The sequence below is a fragment of the Phaseolus vulgaris genome, chromosome 7, assembly GCF_000499845.2.
Source record: "Phaseolus vulgaris cultivar G19833 chromosome 7, P. vulgaris v2.0, whole genome shotgun sequence".
Lineage (NCBI taxonomy): Eukaryota > Viridiplantae > Streptophyta > Magnoliopsida > Fabales > Fabaceae > Phaseolus > Phaseolus vulgaris.
This window is the reverse complement of record NC_023753.2, coordinates 29336592-29354297: the sequence shown is the minus strand read 5'-3', so window position 1 is coordinate 29354297 and position 17706 is coordinate 29336592. Positions and strand designations below refer to the sequence as shown.

At 32.7% G+C, this 17706-nt stretch overlaps 1 protein-coding gene across 1 annotated transcript; it reads left to right on the top strand.

Moving 5' to 3' along the window:
- The first annotated feature begins 307 nt into the window (after window positions 1-307).
- LOC137829760 (exocyst complex component SEC3A-like) lies at window positions 308-15899 on the top strand. The gene is made up of 25 exons (XM_068636663.1): window positions 308-697; window positions 1463-1533; window positions 2192-2272; window positions 2453-2520; window positions 2630-2732; window positions 3010-3158; window positions 4321-4438; window positions 4834-4938; window positions 6345-6446; window positions 6533-6670; window positions 6986-7114; window positions 7210-7290; window positions 7402-7476; window positions 8397-8570; window positions 8657-8762; window positions 8862-8929; window positions 9591-9761; window positions 9849-9928; window positions 11253-11334; window positions 12674-12771; window positions 12897-13005; window positions 13103-13174; window positions 14271-14336; window positions 14941-15030; window positions 15623-15899. The coding sequence occupies exons 1-25, from the start codon at window positions 523-525 to the stop codon at window positions 15731-15733; spliced, it is 2622 nt and encodes an 873-aa protein (XP_068492764.1). The 5' UTR covers window positions 308-522; the 3' UTR covers window positions 15734-15899.
- Window positions 15900-17706: the final 1807 nt, after the last annotated feature.

Sequence of the window (17706 nt, the reverse complement as noted above, 5' to 3'; positions counted from 1 at the left end):
GCAATTCCTTTAATATTTTCTCTTCATAATTAGTACCCTCCGTTAATATTTTCTCTTCATAATTAGTACCCTCCGTTTTTAAATAATGCTTTGTTTAACTTTATTAATATCTTAATAATATTATAGTTAAGTTTATCTATTTATTTTAATTAATTAATATTTTAATTAATTAACCATGAGTGACAGTAAACAATGAACAAACTCCTAATTTTATCCTTGAAATATTACTCCCTCTCCTAAAAAATCTTTAAAGTGAAAATTCAGAAATTTCTTGTGAATTGTAAGGTGATCCGACGAAATGAGAGGCGAGTGTATTTGAGAACGTCCAAATTAGCTTTTAGGCACTGGACCAATCACAACACTTAAAAAGTGAAGCACATGAGTTCGCCACGGACGCAAGGAGAAAGCGCCAACGGAAAACCGTTTATGACATTTTGTTAGACTCACCGCTAAAATAATAACAGGCACATCCCCTCTTCGCTCAAAGTCCTCACACGCTCCTGGTTTGAGATCAGAGAAGAAATGGCGAAATCGAGCGCCGACGATGCGGAGCTCCGGCGAGCGTGCCAGCTCGCAGTTGAGGGCACCAGGCACAAGGTCGTTCTCTCCATTCGGACCGTCAAGACTCACGGCACGTGGGGAAAATCTGCTAAGCTTGGTCGTCAAATGGCTAAGCCTAGGGTTCTCGCTCTTTGCAGTACGCGCCATTTCTCTCTCACTCTCTCCGTATTCTCTATCTTTCTACATTTGGCGATCAATGCCGGAATAACTTTTCACACTTCTAGAACCTTCCTCACAATAAATATGTGAATCACTGAATCATGACGTGTGTTGCGAAGAATGGTCCTTATGTTTCAAATTTAGCAGTTATGCATTCCGCGGTTGTCGCTCCAAACATTTAAAATGTAGCAGTTGTGCATTACCTGATCTCGTTGAGGATACCTTACAAGATGTTTTTCGATTCTTATGTCTTATTGGCTGTTGTATAACAAACATTTGAATAGACCTTTTTTTCAAGTAATTATAAGAAAAAATCAAAACAGTTAAAATGACATGAGTTTTGAAAGCTAAATCAATTGATACACTTAATTTTTGTAGAAACCTTTTCACCTAATTGTGTTAACTTATGGATTAGAGTAGAATTTACTTCATAGGGTTTGGCTTGTTTTGAAGCCAGTTAGTTTGGCCGTTTCAGTTTCATGTTGACAGCAGGTGTGTGTAATTAGAAACTAAAACTATGCATCCCTTAAGTTAGCAGGTGATTGCAGTTTTTTTCCCTTTTATAGTGGTATAAGTGGGAGGATTTAACATTTTGAAGACATTAACTCGTAGTGTATTAATAACTGGTGATGTTATGGGTAGGTGATTGAATGTGGTCATTTCATCGTGTGTTACTGTGGTGATAATTTTGTTGAATTCTTTATTTGTTGCACTATTGGTGAGAGCATGTTATTTTGTGTAGCAAAAGCGAAAGGTCAGCGTACAAAAGCTTTTCTTCGCGTTTTAAAGTATTCAACAGGAGGGGTGCTTGAGGTAATGTCCTTCTCTCCCCAATTCTGTCCTTCACTGGTAGCTCAATAATGTAAAAGTCTTGCGTGTGGCTGATTTTTTCTTTTGGCTAAAATTTTCATTTTTTTATAACTTATGGAAATGATTTTTCCATCTTTGTTGCTTTTTCTTATACTTTTAAATTTAATGTATAAATCTTATTCTTGTTGAGTTTCATTCACCCTTGCTACTTCGGTTGGTTATGTTCCTTGCTTTATATGTCAAATAATTGCACAACCTTAGTATAAACTAGTATGCATCTTCAATCAAAAAAAGGATGACGCGAACAAACCAACTATTCAGCATAGTTGAGGCTTTTAATATATTTAATAGAATGTTTCTCTTCCACGCACCTTCTATCCATCTCATTATATTAGTAGCAAAACATGATTTTATCTCTGTTCCCTAATGCATAAAAACCTAGGAGATATAGCATATTTATATATCGCTACTCTTAAAATATAATCATTATTAGTGTGAGGAAATTATCCACCTTTCCTTTGTTGATAGAAGAAATAGATAAACCGAAGCCAACTAACTGCATAGAGTAAATTTTAGCATAGTCCCTTTCTTCCACCTTGAATTTGTCTTAAATGGAGGTTTAAGCATATTTCTGTTGACTAAGAAACTTCTTGTGCTGTAGCCTGCTAAGTTATACAAGCTGAAGCACCTCTCAAAAATGGAAGTCGTAACAAGTGACACGAGTGGATTTACATTTACACTGGTAATATCCCATTCTTTCTTGCTGTCATATCTTTATGGTTCTGAATTAAATGTTCCCAGTCTGTGGAACATAATCAAATCAAGATGCAGCCTGTTTCTATTATGAAGCTTGTTTCTAAATGCCTTTTGTATTTCTTTATTTTTGTCTCTTTTTATTTGCTAATACATATATATCTTACAGGGGTTTGATAACCTTAGAAGCCAGACTGTGGCTCCTCCACAGTGGACAATGCGCAATACCGATGACAGGTTAATACGTTAAATGTTTAATATAGGCATGTATGTACAGTTTAATCCTTTATCATTTTATGTCAGGAGAGTGATGTTTGGCTCACTGCATCTATTACTCCTCTTATAGAAATCGCGTCCTGCTTTGTATCTTAAATATCTGCAAAGATGTCCTGGGTCGCTTACCTAAGGTTGTTGGTATTGATGTTGTGGAGATGGCTCTTTGGGCTAAGGTGAATAATGGTCTTCTATTCACTTAAGTTCAAAGTTGATTTACTGTCAGGCTGCAATCATTATTTTGTATTAGATAATTACTTTACTTTTTTAACTATATAATTGCTCTGTATATATCTTTCGGATAGAGTGCGACCCTGTCTCATCAGTGATATTGAAGTCCTTGATTTCAAGCTGATGATCTTAACTTTGAAAAATAGTTTCTCGGTGACTGATTGCTTTTAATGATTATACACTACTGGTTTACCCTTTATTTATTTTAAAAATGTGAAATAGGAAAATACACCTGCAGTTTCCGCTCAAAGTAACCAACAAGGTGGTGCTTCTATTGAATCTTCTGTGACTGAAACAGAATTGAAAGTCTATGTTGAAAAGGAACTTGTCTCCCAGGCAGAGGAAGAGGACATGGAGGCTCTTCTGGGAACGTAGGTGCTATCATTTTCTGTCTTAAATTGTATCTGAGGTTAAATATGTGTGATGAATAAGGATATAGTTCATGTGTTCTCTCTACAAAGGGCTATTGCAATGCCATAGAAAGTCTCTATCTCTTCCCTTACAAACTCTGTCCATATTTTGTGATTAATATTGATACAGGGAATTCAGGTAGTAGTAACAGCAAGACGTGGCTTAGTAGGAAAACTGAGCTCTATGTATCTTATTTCACCTGGTGTGCAGGGTTTCAAAACCCATTAGAAGCACCTTTTTGGCTAGAGCAAAGCCAAAACCAACCAGGCAGGATTAGTTTTCATGAAAGTTTAGGACAATACTTGTGATGTTTGCCCCCCAAAAAAGTACCAAGTACTAACATAATTGTTACATGTTAAAAGTTGAAATGAAAGTATTTATTTATGTGTTAGTTGGAGACAAAGATACTTAGGTTATTCTTTTAGGAAAATGCTTTTGTTGGGTGTTATTTTCTTTTACAATACAACTATGCAGAATTAAATTGTTGTAGAAGGACCTGTGGCAGCTTGAAAGAAAAAAGTTGGGAGATTGCACCACTTTAACACAAATATAATTTCCATTATTAAGCAGATTGCATCACTTTACTTTGCACAAGAGATATCTTGTTGTGCGGGAAGTCAAGAACTGAGAAAGAAAAAAAATCAATTTACAGAAAAATACATATTGATCATTTTTCCGTATCATAAATGGTTAATATTAAAATACAAAAGTCACATTAGTTTTTAAAAAAAGTCATATTACTTTTTAAGTGCTCAAATATTTACCATCTATGTATAATTGTAACTTATTCCCAAATAAAAAGGATTCCAACTAAATATATCTACACATATATATGAAATTTTGAAAAAGTTGGAGGAGAGGCATGGGTTTCCTTGTCACCGACAAGATCCTCCCCCGGAATGACAGACATACTTGTATCAAAATGGGGGGCATATGTCCCTACTTATTTCATTTTTTATTAATATTATCAATGCTAAATTTCTATTTTAGCCTCATCAATCACATTGCCCCCATCATGTCAATCTTTATCAAACTTCTTTTGTGGAGTAAAGTATGAGATGTTATCTTGTCTTCACTATCCAAAATTTCTTGGTACGCTACCTTTAGTCTTTGAATGTGCAGTTATATCATGGGTGTTGGTGAAGCAGAGGCATTTTCTGAAAGGTTAAAAAGAGAGCTCCAGGCTCTGGAAGCAGCAAATGTGCATGCCATTTTAGAAAGTGAACCTTTGATAGATGAGGTATAACTGCTCTTTAAGTTGATTTTCTTTCTTTTGCTGGTATAACCTTAATGTTTATTTGTGTAAACTGTAAACAGGTTCCTTGATTCATGTATTTTATTCTGCTTAATTTTATGCCTTTAAAAATAGACTAAAATAACCATTTATGTTGTATTGAGCTATGAGTGCAATTATTTGAGCGCCCATACAATTTTGTGCTCTTCTTTATCAGGTAAACTAATTTGCTTAATTTATTGCCCTCTAAGAACTTTGAACCTCATTTTGATATTTTAAGCTCTTGTCTTTTCACTTCAACCATTATAGTTGTTGTGATGTAAGGAAACGTCTGCTTCCTTTTACAAATCTTCATGTTGCTCGTCATTATGAATTTAAAATTATTTTACTATGTTTTGCAGGTGTTGTACGGGCTTGAATCAGCAACAAATTGTCTGGAAGACATGGATGAATGGTTAGGCATGTTCAACATAAAACTTCGACACATGAGGGAAGATATTGAATCAGTAAGTGCTTGTAGAGTTCAAGCTGTGAGCATAATTTGCTTTGCAATTTACTTTATGGTATTTATGGTAGTGTATTTACTAGAACCCATGTTCATCAAGTTGATTGTTTTAGTTCATTGGGTAAAACACAATACTACCTACGAATTATTCTAGTATTTTTTAATGGTTAAAACCTATTTTTCATTTTCTCCTTGCTGTCATGGCTTTTGTAATTCAAACGGTTGTCTATTTAGTATGCTATATTAATTGCTACTATTATTTTACTTTTTCTTTTCAAAATCAATACGCAGAGTGATATGGTATTTGTCTCTTGGTATTTGTCTTCTGTACACCTTTTAGCTTCAAAATAATTACCCAATTAATTTGACAATGTCTAAGTTCGACTTTCATGTAGCATAGAAAACTTGGTATGATAGTACCTTATGTGAATCTTGGGTCTGTCCTTTTTCATTTGGAGCAATGTTGTGATGGTAGATTTGGTGAATCTTTGTTTTTATCCAGTAGTCCCTTCCCAGGTGATCCCTTCAAGTATCTTAGAATTCCGAATACTCCCTCTAAGTGTTTATTTAGGTTATGGTGCAAGCATAAGTTGGCTTATCATGTTACAACAAAGGTTATGTCTGGACAAGTGTGATACGCACAAATACATATATTAGCCTTTCCACTAGCCGTCAACACCTACCTTTGTGTGCTATCATACCTTCAGTTTTAGCTTGTTGCAATTTTATGCTGGGCTCAATGGGAGTTTCACTCAGCAGCTTTGCATCTAAGTAATCCTTTTTCTTCAAAAGATCTAGAATGTACTTTTGATAGTTATAGAATTACCTTTCGTACATCTTGAAAATTCAATTACAAGAAAGTATTTTAATGGTATATGCTCTGGCTTTCAAAACCTTTGGTAGGTTTTTCCAGCAAACTTGTTATTTACATATTGTATACCATCATCTGATATTTCCTCTTTTGATGGACTTACCAAAATGATTTTGGAGTAGATGAATTAAATTGATAAAAATTTGATGAACCAAACCTTATATTTCATTAAAGGACCCAACATATTGAGATTGATTTTCATTTCATTCGAGAAAAGATTGTGTCTGGAGACATCAAGACTAAATTTGTTAATTCGAATGATCAATTAACTGATTTTTTCACTAAATCTTTAAGGAGACCTAGAATTGATTATATTTGTAAAGCTTGGTACATATGATTTATATGCACCAACTTTAGGGGAAGTGTTAAATGTAACGGGCTTAGCCCATAGTTTATATTATTCTATTATTATTATGTTATTGATTATATTATTATTTTCATCTATAAATAAACACCCCTATGTGTGTATTTTTACACAAGGGATATCAATTCATTTTCTTCATTCTTAATGTCTCAATCCTTGTGTGGTATCCCAGATTGAAACGCGCAATAACAAGTTGGAAATGCAAAGTGTAAATAACAAAACTCTTATGGAAGAGCTTGATAAGCTTCTTGAGCAATTGAGTATCCCTTCCGAGGTATGGCTTCAAGTGGTAAATTCGCATGTTTTGAGTTTGATGAACTTTTAATAGCTTGGTAATCAATGATGTTTCATTGGCTGTAGTATTCAGCGTGTTTGACAGGAGATTCATTTGATGAAGCACAAATGCAGCAAAACATAGAAGCATGTGAGTGGTTGACAACTGCCATGCGGGGTCTAGAAGTGCCTAACATAGATCCTACTTATGCAAAAATGAGAGGAGTATGTTCTTTATCTTACTTTTAATAATATTAAAGCAAGTTTTAATTCTTTAGAAATAGGAAGTTCAAGGTACATGCCTACATGTTGTTTTGTTAATGTTAAATGAAGAAAAGAAAATAGATTTAAGATGACAATTTTGATTTGCATTCATTAGTTGCTTCCGAATTGATTGGTATGGGAAACTGTTTACTTTCAATGGTATGAATTTTGGGCCTCACTGAGCAAATAGATATTTGCCATGGCCTGTTTGGAAAACATGTATAGGATTTAAAACTCATTTGTTTTAGTGATGGTTTCTTTCTGCTACTTGTACAGGTTAAAGAGAAACGAGGAGAACTTCAAATAATAAAGTCTACTTTTGTTGGGAAAGCTTCTGAGTACATGAGAAGTTACTTTGCTACTTTTGTGGACTTTATGTTGAATGATAAAAATTACTTTTCTCAGGTATTTTATATTTTCTGCATAAATTTATGATAAACTTTTGAAGTAGTAGAAATTAGAATCATTCATTTTTCACTTTGTTTGCTTGCTCTAAACAGCGAGGGCAGTTGAAAAGGCCAGATCATGCTGACTTGAGGTTCAAGTGCAGGACATATGCACGCCTTCTTAAGCATTTAAAGGTTTAATTATGAATGATTTACACTTTTTGCTTAAAGTTCTGTTTTGTGTGTATATATTCACTGAGTTAAGTTCTTTGTTTCTTCCTTAATTAGCTTCCTGTAAACTTGCAGATTCTTGATAAGAATTGTTTGGGTCCACTGAGAAAAGCTTATTGCAGTTCCCTAAACTTGCTTCTTCGCAAGGAGGTCTGAGATTTCAACCTATTCGCATTGTATTCATGTTATTTTTTTATTTCTTGGTCATTTGATGAATTGAGAAACAGTCATTATAGTTGAAATAAGGGAAAAATCTATCACATATTATTCCTAAGCTTGAGAATAAAATCTATCAAATTTGACTGAATGCTTCACATCATTAATATGTTATACTAGGAAGCTTTCCCTCTAGCTATACAAAGAACTTTGCCTAATACATAATGAAATAAAACAGCAAGTGACTAAGCTGTTCAAATCTGTGCAAATTTGTTCAAGTAAACATTGTAAAGAAATTATAGGGGAATCAATAAGGAAGAAATAAATTAGGGATTTAGCTAATCTCATGACATCCTCCCCTTAAATTAATGCTGGTGGATCTTGAAGCATCAATTTGCCAATTAGAAATTGACAGTGAGATCGAGACAAGGTTTTAGTAAAGACATCAAATTGGAAAAGATTATTATTATTTTCTTGTTGGAGATTTCATATTAACGAGTGACATAACCAAAATAGTGTATAAAATTGGGTAATCCTCATATGAGCTAGTTTTTCAGGTTGAAATAAAAGCCCAAACTCCAATTGTAAGATTTTTATTGCATCAATTGGAGCTATTAATGGTTATATTTTTCAGGTCCATCTCAGCTACTGTCTCAAAAACATATGTAAAGAACCTGGTGGAGAGATGTGATGTCTTGAAATAATTCTGCAAATAATTGAATAGAACATCTTTAACTTTGATGTTGCTTCATCTTTGTTGTGACTTTTTTGGCCTTCACTTAAAAGGAAGTTTATTACAATTGACAAATATTTTTATAATTATTATTTGAATTTTGGTTTATATATTCTGGTTTGTTATGCTTTGGTAGAATAGTGGGCATATGGAGTCTGAAGTTTTAAGAATTCCTCTATAGGCTCGCGAATTTGCTAATGAACTTCGTGTTGGTGTGAAAACTTCTAAAACCCCCTCTGTTTGGCTTGAAGTCTTCACTGGTTCTGGTCAAAATGTAAATCCTGCTGATACTGCAACAGTTTCTGAAGCATACGCAAAGATGCTCACAATTTTTATCCCACTTCTGGTGGATGAGGTGAAATTTCTTAGTATTCTCCCTTCCTTCAAACTTGTAAATATTTCATATTTCAGACGTATAAATATTAATGGTTTATGTTTTAGAGCTCCTTTCTTGCACACTTCATGTGCTTTGAAGTTCTTTCGACCGTTGTTGATGGTAATAAAATTAAACACAATGACGAGGATAATGATGATGGTATTACATCTGGTACATGTCTCACCTTCAAGAAGTTTCCTTCTTGTTTTTGTTAAACTACTATGATGTGATCAATTGTTCCATAATTTTGACATTTATTCTTCCTTACAGGTAAAACTGTTGTGGTGGATATTGCAGCTTTAAATGAATCACTTCAAGATTTGCTTGATGGAATTGAAGTACGTATATAATAAACTCTCTTAGCATGATAGATGTGACGTGGTAGAAAGAAATTCTTTCAGTGTTTTGTAATGAAAATTTAACTGTCTTGTTGTGTATCTTGTTTTTCTCTTAGTATAACTGTTAACTCGTGTCAGAGGATTCAAATTCAAGATAAAGTGGTAGACATTTTAGTTTTGAAAGAAAGAAGTTGTTCTCAAGGTTATTGAATATTCAACAGTCCTTATGTTAAGTGACACGAGTTAGCTCCAATTGAAATGTTGATTGTTGCACAATAAATGCTACATAGATGTATGGTAGAAGAAGAGGACTATCTTTCAACGCCCTAAAAGAAGCTGCGGATGCCATCTTGTGAGACATCAATTAGCATGGGGACTAAAATGACCAATGGATTGAAGACTAAACTTCAGCAATTTCTTTCAGGACAAAAATTATTAATGATTAATTTTTCAGGGACCAAAACAATTACTCACAGTTGCAGCATTTGATATTTTATCTCATTTAAGCTGAACATAGCATATATCATGTTATGGTCTATAATTGATAAATATATGATGCCATATAATTGAACAATTTGTAGAGTTTCCAGATGTTTTTTTTTTTATATTAATTAATGGATTTCGCTGCTCTAAAATTACTTTATAATTTCTCTGATTTTAGGAAGACTTCGCTGGTGTTGTGGACTGGGCATACAGGATTGATCCTTTGTGCTGCATATCAATGCATGGAACTACAGAGCGCTATCTCTCTAGTCAGAAAGCTGATGCAGCAGGATATGTACGCATTTTGCTTGATGACCTAGAGTGTCGCATATCTATGCAGTTCAGCCGAGTATGTGACTAGTTTTATAAAGAATTGTCACTGCACATAGAAGATTGAGATGCTAACCCAATTCATTCAAATGGATTTTTTTTTCAGTTTGTGGATGATGCTTGCCATCAAATTGAAAGAAATGAGCGCAATGCTCGCCAAACAGGTGTCCTACCATACATTCCTAGGTGAGCGGAACTTTGGTGTTAACTTTTTTCACTCATCTCATAAGACAATCAGGACTTTTTTGTTCAGAATAAAGACTATATCTTCGGTCCTTTATCACTTTTTTTTCTCTCACTTTTTCTGCATTGGGCCTGACTACAATTACTTTTCCAAGTGACAAGATTATCTTTATAACAAATATGCAATAAAAGAAAATTTGAGTGTGTCCTTTGTCTTCATACAAAAGGTCTTTTTCCAGACCTCTTTTGATGTATCAAACAATGCAAGTCATTACATCCCAATGTTCCTTATATATTAGAGTTAAGAAATTGACTTACTATTTTTAATGAAAATGAGATATTCGGGCAATTAAGAATAAGATAGTTCAACTTCTCTACTGATCATTTGTACCTTTCAGGATTTAGAAGAGACTCCCCTGACTCCCATAATTTGGCAGGAGTACATTGGGGGATCCGTCAAGGTGTCTAGTTTCTTGGAATTTATCACGTCTCTTTCAAAATATCCATCACATACTTATTAAGGGATATGTTGATCCCATTATTTGATTGTTGCTATCTCTATCCTTAAGAAATATTCTAGTTTGCCAAAATTCTTCGTTTGAACATGCTTGAAAAAGTACTATAATATCATCTACATAAACAACACAATAAATGTTACAAGTAGATGACTGATGATAGGAGATAAAGTGTTCAACCTCACTCCGAGTCATGTCAAATTGTGAAATCGTTGTACTAAATCTATTGAACCTTGCTCTTGGTAAGGAAAGAAACAAAAACTGAAAAAAAATACAGTTTCTAAAAAAATTACACCTATTAGCAGTGGGTCCACAGGTAAAAGCATGGATTGGGGTTCCCTTCTTGTAGGTGCTTGATACCATGTCCAAAAGAGAGAAATCAAGAAGACATGATGTTTAGACTACCGCTTAGCTATTCAATTTATAGGGGAGAAAACATAATCAAGAAGACATGATGAATTCCGTATGTTTAGACTACAGCGTAGCTATTCAATTTATAGGGGAGAAAACAATTGCGGAAAGAATATTCAATTACCCTATTTTAGACTGATAACATAATTGGAGAATCAATATAGTTGATCCTAATATCATAAGTTATATATACATAGGATTCTAACATGTCTTCAAGATTCTAACAAGGTTCTCTAAATTTGCATGATGTTTCAAAAGAATATTTTTGAAATCTTTAAGGCCAAAATTTTAAGATGTATAGGTGACTCCGTTTCTATTTGGTGTATGAGCCGCTTCACTATTTACTTTCTAGTCTATCTTCGTGTCTAGTGTTTAGTAATGTCTCGCTTGTTTGCATATAGATTTGCATCCCTTGCAACAAAGATGGAGCAGTATGTTGCAGGACAGTCGAGGGATTTGGTTGACCAAGCATACACAAAAATTGTAAGTGGTACTTTTTCAGAACTGTTTTGTTTTCTGATATCTCATCCCATATTTGGTTGGCTGTTTCCAAATTCATAAAATACTTTTAAAAACATCATTTGTCAAGGCTGAGTGTAGCAAGTAACAACTTTCTTCTTCAAAGGTCTCCTCTTCATGTTGCTTCATTTGAGTTAGAGTAGGATTAACTCTCTTAATGGTGGAACTTTCTGGTCATGATCCAGATATTGAGTTATGGTAGGATTAACTCTCAATGTGGAACTTTCTGGTCTTGGTCTAGATTCTCTCATAAGCCACAGAATTCAAACATGGTCTGATTTAAACAATCATACACAACAATTTTTCCAGAAAATTTGGGAATAGAATAGGCATTGCTTCTTGAAGCCATCTGATCACTGACTAGTGTTTGCATTCAATTTTTTTCAAACCTACAGCTTTTAAGAACACAACTTAAAGGAACACAACCTAAATCAGTGTTGTCAAAATTGGACTGGTCATAGACTCAGTTGGGTTATTAGATCAATGGCTCAGTGGTTGAACAAGTGGATACTATTTAAATCAAATGAACTGATTTATATTAAATATTAAATTATTTAGTAAAAATGTATATTTAACTTAAAATTTTCGAATATAAACTAAAATCTTGCTTTAGTCTAGTGGTTCTTCTTCCTATATCTTCTAAAGGATAGCTAGTAGTATTAGATCCTCAACAACATCAAATAAAACCTAGTTTATCTGATCCAATCAACTTTGACTTACATCAGTTGATGACTTTATTATTGGTTAAGCATAGTTTAATAACATTGGCCTAAACCATTAACAACAAGAAAAGCCTGAAAAGAGAAGAGAGACAAAAGAAATTATTTCTGCTGCTAAAACCATAATGTACATTATATTTCTCATTCATATACATGTGAAAGTTAAAGGAAATCACATCCATACATGCTATCAGAAAAAAAGGACGTGTACACGTTGCCATCAGTTGTACAAATTACCAATTAAAGTAAGCAAACATATTACATCAGTAAAGAAGTATTTTAGAAAACTTTTACAGGTTTAACATTACCTTGGCTAGACGGCCAATAATTTTGTTTTGCTGTTCATGTATTCATGATTTTCTTTAGACAATGATGCATCCTAGTGAATAATTGATAGTCTTAAGTCATCTGCCTATGTTAATGGATACTACTAGTGGTGATTTCAATTGTTTACTTCTTAGCCCTTTTGTTTGCTATCCAAGTAGTATTAAATCATCAGTTTTGGTATTGTATTTTTTGTCATATTTTTTTTCAACATGTGACCAATATTGGCATGTTGTTTACTGGGAATTGTTGCTTGACAGGTCAGCATAATGTTTGTAACTTTAGAAAAAAATTCACAAGCAGATCCGAAGTATGCAGATATTTTTCTTATAGAAAACTATGCTGCATTTCAGAATAGGTAATGTTTATGCATCACCTTGCCAAATAGAGGCTCGAGGCTGTTTCAATAGTCCATTTTTTGGTAGGTAATTCTGTATACAGAGACAAAACCATATTTCGACTTATTTTGTTTTTTTTGCGCAGTTTGTATGACCTTGCAAATGTTGTGCCCACTTTAGCCAAGTTTTATCATCAGGCTAGTGAAGCCTACGAGCAAGCTTGTACACGCCATATTAGTATGATTATCTACTATGTAAGTGTTTTACTCTCTATTTATGTCATTTTGTCAACCGTACTTGTATTTATAGCCTATCAGATGTTAACTCATTATGCCTTTCTTCCTTGGAAAGCAATTTGAACGCCTTTTCCAGTTTGCTCGAAAGATCGAGGACTTGATATTGAATAATGTTGCATCTGAAGAGGTCTGTTTCGGTATAATTAAGTTTGTTAATCTTCCTACATTCTTGCTGTACAGAAATTCGGTATATTTGGATTTATTATACTTACCTATTGATTGCAACATATCTCCAACATTGATTGAACTACACACTGTAGATCTGGTCTAAAATTCTTTTCTTGGCTTCATGTGTAATAAACTATAAGTCCACACACATTTTATTTGGGATTTCCTTCTCAGTTTTAACAAAAAAGCAGACTAAATTATCAAAATGTGGTATCTATTTTGATTCATCTAAACATAAATAGTCCAAAACCTCGCCATCCGTACGATGGAAAATGTTTAATGGATGAAACAGTTATTGTGAAAGCACAAGAAAGTAATATTCTCCCTCATTTATTCTTTCTCTCTTCCTCCGCGTCTCCGCGTCTGGATTGTTCGAAACCTGATTGATTGTAACACTTCTCACACAAAAATATCATACAAAATAACATTGCTGATTGTAATAGAGTCAAGAAAGTGACTTTTGCCACCTTTGATTCTATTCTCATTCATAAGCAGTACAGACACATTTACAGCTATTAATGATACAATAATTCTAATTTGTTCAACCTAAATTAGGTACTCTAATTATATATAATAAATGGCTTTGTTCTCTATTCCTAATATATATACAACAGACAATTAAGAAGCAATATTAATAATTTTAAGATTTATAAAAATGAATGCCACTTACTCCAATTTTAGTACATACAACTTTTTATGGGAAGAAAAATACACTGAGACTAACTATTTGGACTATATATTTACATAGAATTTGTTTTAGGATTGTGTTGGGTCATGCGGGCTTTTATGTTAGTCCACAATAAAAAAAACGCAGGCTAATCTTGACATTTCAGCTTGTATATCCTATCTGCATAGGCTATATGTTTTTGCGTATTTTAATCCTCCTAAAGGGAGATTTGTGTAGAATTTAAAAGAAAATCTTAAATTTGGGTATGATTTGAGAAAATTTAAGGGATCTTAGCGGAATTTATTTTATATATAATTAATAACTAAATTTAGAATTGATGTTTCACCTTCTAGCATTCAGAATTGTCTAATATTCTAATCATTTTCAGATTCCTTTCCAAGTTGGGCTGTCAAAAGTGGATCTACGGAAGACGCTAAAGTCCAGTTTATCTGGGGTAAGTGTGTGTGCCTATCATTTCTGAGAACACTTTCGTAAGTGGACTGCTTCTTGCACCTCCATACTTTCTTGTGCCATCCCATAAGTTTTTTTTTATTCTAAATATATCCTTTTTTAATATTTTTGATTATGTAATCCGGAATTCTTTTGTAATTAGTTTCCAGATTATATAATCCAGAAAACTTTTGTGATTAGTTTATGGATTACATAATTTGGAAGTCTTTTATATCTCATGTAATCCAGAAGCTTTTTTTTTTTAAGATGTTTGACTAGTTTCTGGATTATATAATTCAAAAGTCTTTTCTAGATTGAGATTAGTTTTCAGATTATGTAATCTGAAAGTTTTTTTTTCAAATGCGTGATAGCTTCTAGATTACCTAATCTATAGGCTTATCTCAAATTTAAAAAAGACTTCCAGATTTCATAAATCTAAAGAACAATTCCATATCCAAAAACATCTTCTAGATTATGTATGGGGTCACAAAAAAAATAAAAATGTATTTTCATATTAATATGGAGTGAGAGAAGAAGGTATGGAGATGCAGTCTCATAAGTCTCATAAGTGACATACTTAAATCGTGACTTGTGTTCGGTTTTTATAGGTGGACAAGTCCATTGCTGCGATGTATAAGAAGTTGCAGAAAAACTTGACTTCGGAGGAACTGTTACCTTCCTTATGGGATAAATGCAAGGTACGCTCTACTCAAGTTTTTTTACGGGAATATCACATTTTCCATTGAATTTATGAAAATTGACTAAATTTAAAAAATTAGAACTTGACTAAGGTATGCGTTTAATGAAGAAATCGTAAATTTGAATAAAATAAACATAAAAATCTTCAAAGCACTATATATATATATATATATATATATATATATATATATATATATATATATATATTAGTCCATTACCACTGAAATTCCACAAACTTTGAAAATGAGCTTAAGGTTTAGAGAATTTTTTTGTATTGAATACTCAGACCCCAACGTACTGTGTTTCAGCATTGTCAAATGGACTGGCATAAAATAGTGGTCTTTAGTAATTTATTGACATTATGCAACATTAGCGATTTAGACTCCCCAACCGTAGTATTAAAATTTCACTAACACGGTTATAAGTTTTTAAGATTTTTTATTTTTTTTTATTTACCCATAAAGACTGCTGTTAGAAATTAGTTAACATATGAAATAGCTGTAAGTTGCATTATTATTTTTTATTATCGGTATGTTATTACGCCAAATGCGTATGACAAATTCTGATTATTGTTTCCCAAAACTATGACAGAAGGATTTTCTTGATAAGTACGAAAGTTTTGTCCAACTTGTTGCCAAGATATATCCTGCTGAGTCAGTCCCTTCCGTGGCGGAATTGCGAGAACTTTTAGTTTCCATGTAAATCTATATTTTAACACATTTTATCATTTTTCCTTTTTTTTTTGGCCTGTAATCACTTTTACGACAACGTAATTGGATTTACATAACAAACTGCATTTTGTGGTTTTATGACTAGCTCCGTAATGCATCCTAAAAGAAATAGCTCATGTTTAATTTTAATATTTTTAGTACTATTTGGTAGCTCATAAACTCAATAAATTTTAAATGTTTGTAATAAACTTTTACAGTAACCATTTTAAAAATTATACTCCTTAAGATTATTTTTAGAGAATTGACATTATGTAATTCAGTGACCTAGAAAACACTGTTTAAGAACTTTAAAAGGATATTTTGTTAAGGTGCATAAAAATACAATCTTTTATATATTTTTTTTCTCTATATATGATTTTGAAGAAAGAATTTCTTTTTGTTTAACGTCTTAACGAACCAGTGTCCTTAATAACAGAACTAACTTATAAAGTTATTCTCTTGAATCAAACTGGAGACAAATAACATGTGAATTGAATTGTTCTCTGCACTCCTTCAAACTGTGTTGAACTACATAACCTATTTTTATGCCATACAATTTGTTCATAACTAAATTCTTATTATTTGTTAGACATCAACAATTCATGGATACTATTCATTTTCAGGAGTTCTAAATTCATAGAACGCACTAGAACACGAAGCCACTGATAAATTGATAATATTTCTCAGTTTTAAATAAATGGATGAAATGAATCTAGGATTTAGAGTACAATGGTGCAAAAATGAAAATTGACAGAATCAAAAATCACTCCGAAGATAAAACTAAATGGATGTCTATTTCTCAATTTTAAACGAAGAGCTAGAATAAATTACATAGGTATAACTTATAAAGAATATATGATGAAGTTCTGAAAAAGGTAGTCTTGTGGCAATAAAATACAGGCATACATAATGAGATTTCTTTTATCAATGAAATGGTGTGCGGCAAAAAGTTACATACTTGTTCGTGTTCGCTTTTTGTTTCAGTTCGTGAAAATTTAGTTTTTTTCTTTTCCATCTCTATGATGCTTGTTAACAAGGCACAATAGGTTAGCAAAACCCATAATAGTATATTAAAACTTATCTAGATTCATCATGGTCAGTTGTTGAAAGTGTAATTCTTTCTAATGATATCTTGGATAGTTGGGTACTAAATTGTTAATAAGCGCTATTTGTAACACTTCGAAAATACATCTAATTATTATAATACACGTTTTACATATTTTTATACAAGTTTATAGTTTTTCGAAACATTCCTAATACATGATTAGGACTTGTAGAAATACAAATATTAAAAATTCATAATTCAAAACAAAACTCTAAAGTCTTTAAGACTCTCCTGCACCTGTATGATCATATGATCGTGTACGTAGTATCGTCATCGCAGTTCACAACACAACAAGAAAAACAAAGGTAAGCTAATGAAAAGAAATTTCATAACATATTTAATTCATGCAAAAGGAACCAAACAAACTAATCATTTATAAACATTTATTTAAATGTTGTCATATAAAATTTCAATATCAATTTCATCATTTATATGGACCACACATGGATCTATTTTCATTCACAATCATTGAATTTCATTTCAATCCCACTTCGTCTTTCGGAAGACTCATTAAGTATGTCCATACCAGAGACTAACACCTTATCCAAAGAGTACCGACAAATCCAAGAGAAAGAACAAGGTAAGTTCAAACTTTCAATACTGAGTGTCTACAGTGAGATCCGGTGTGTATGAACTTTCTCTCTCAGCTTCTCACCATCTGATATCTTAGTCTACATGACTTAAATCATCAGTGAAGCCAGATGATCTCAGTTAAACATAGACTTTTCATACTTAATGTACCATCAAACAACAACTCATATACATTATCCAAATGTATGACATCAATTTCATACAATTTTCATCATTCATATATAATACATACCATTCAATCACATAACATTTAAAAAATCACAGCATTT

Coding starts and splice junctions, on each gene's coding strand:
- LOC137829760 (XM_068636663.1), top strand. CDS start 523: ATGGCGAAATCGAGCGCCGACGATGCGGAGCTCCGGCGAGCGTGCCAG. Junction 7,477..8,396: donor ACTTGCTTCTTCGCAAGGAG/GTCTGAGATTTC, acceptor ATTCCTCTATAG/GCTCGCGAATTTGCTAATGA. Junction 8,571..8,656: donor TCCCACTTCTGGTGGATGAG/GTGAAATTTCTT, acceptor TTTATGTTTTAG/AGCTCCTTTCTTGCACACTT.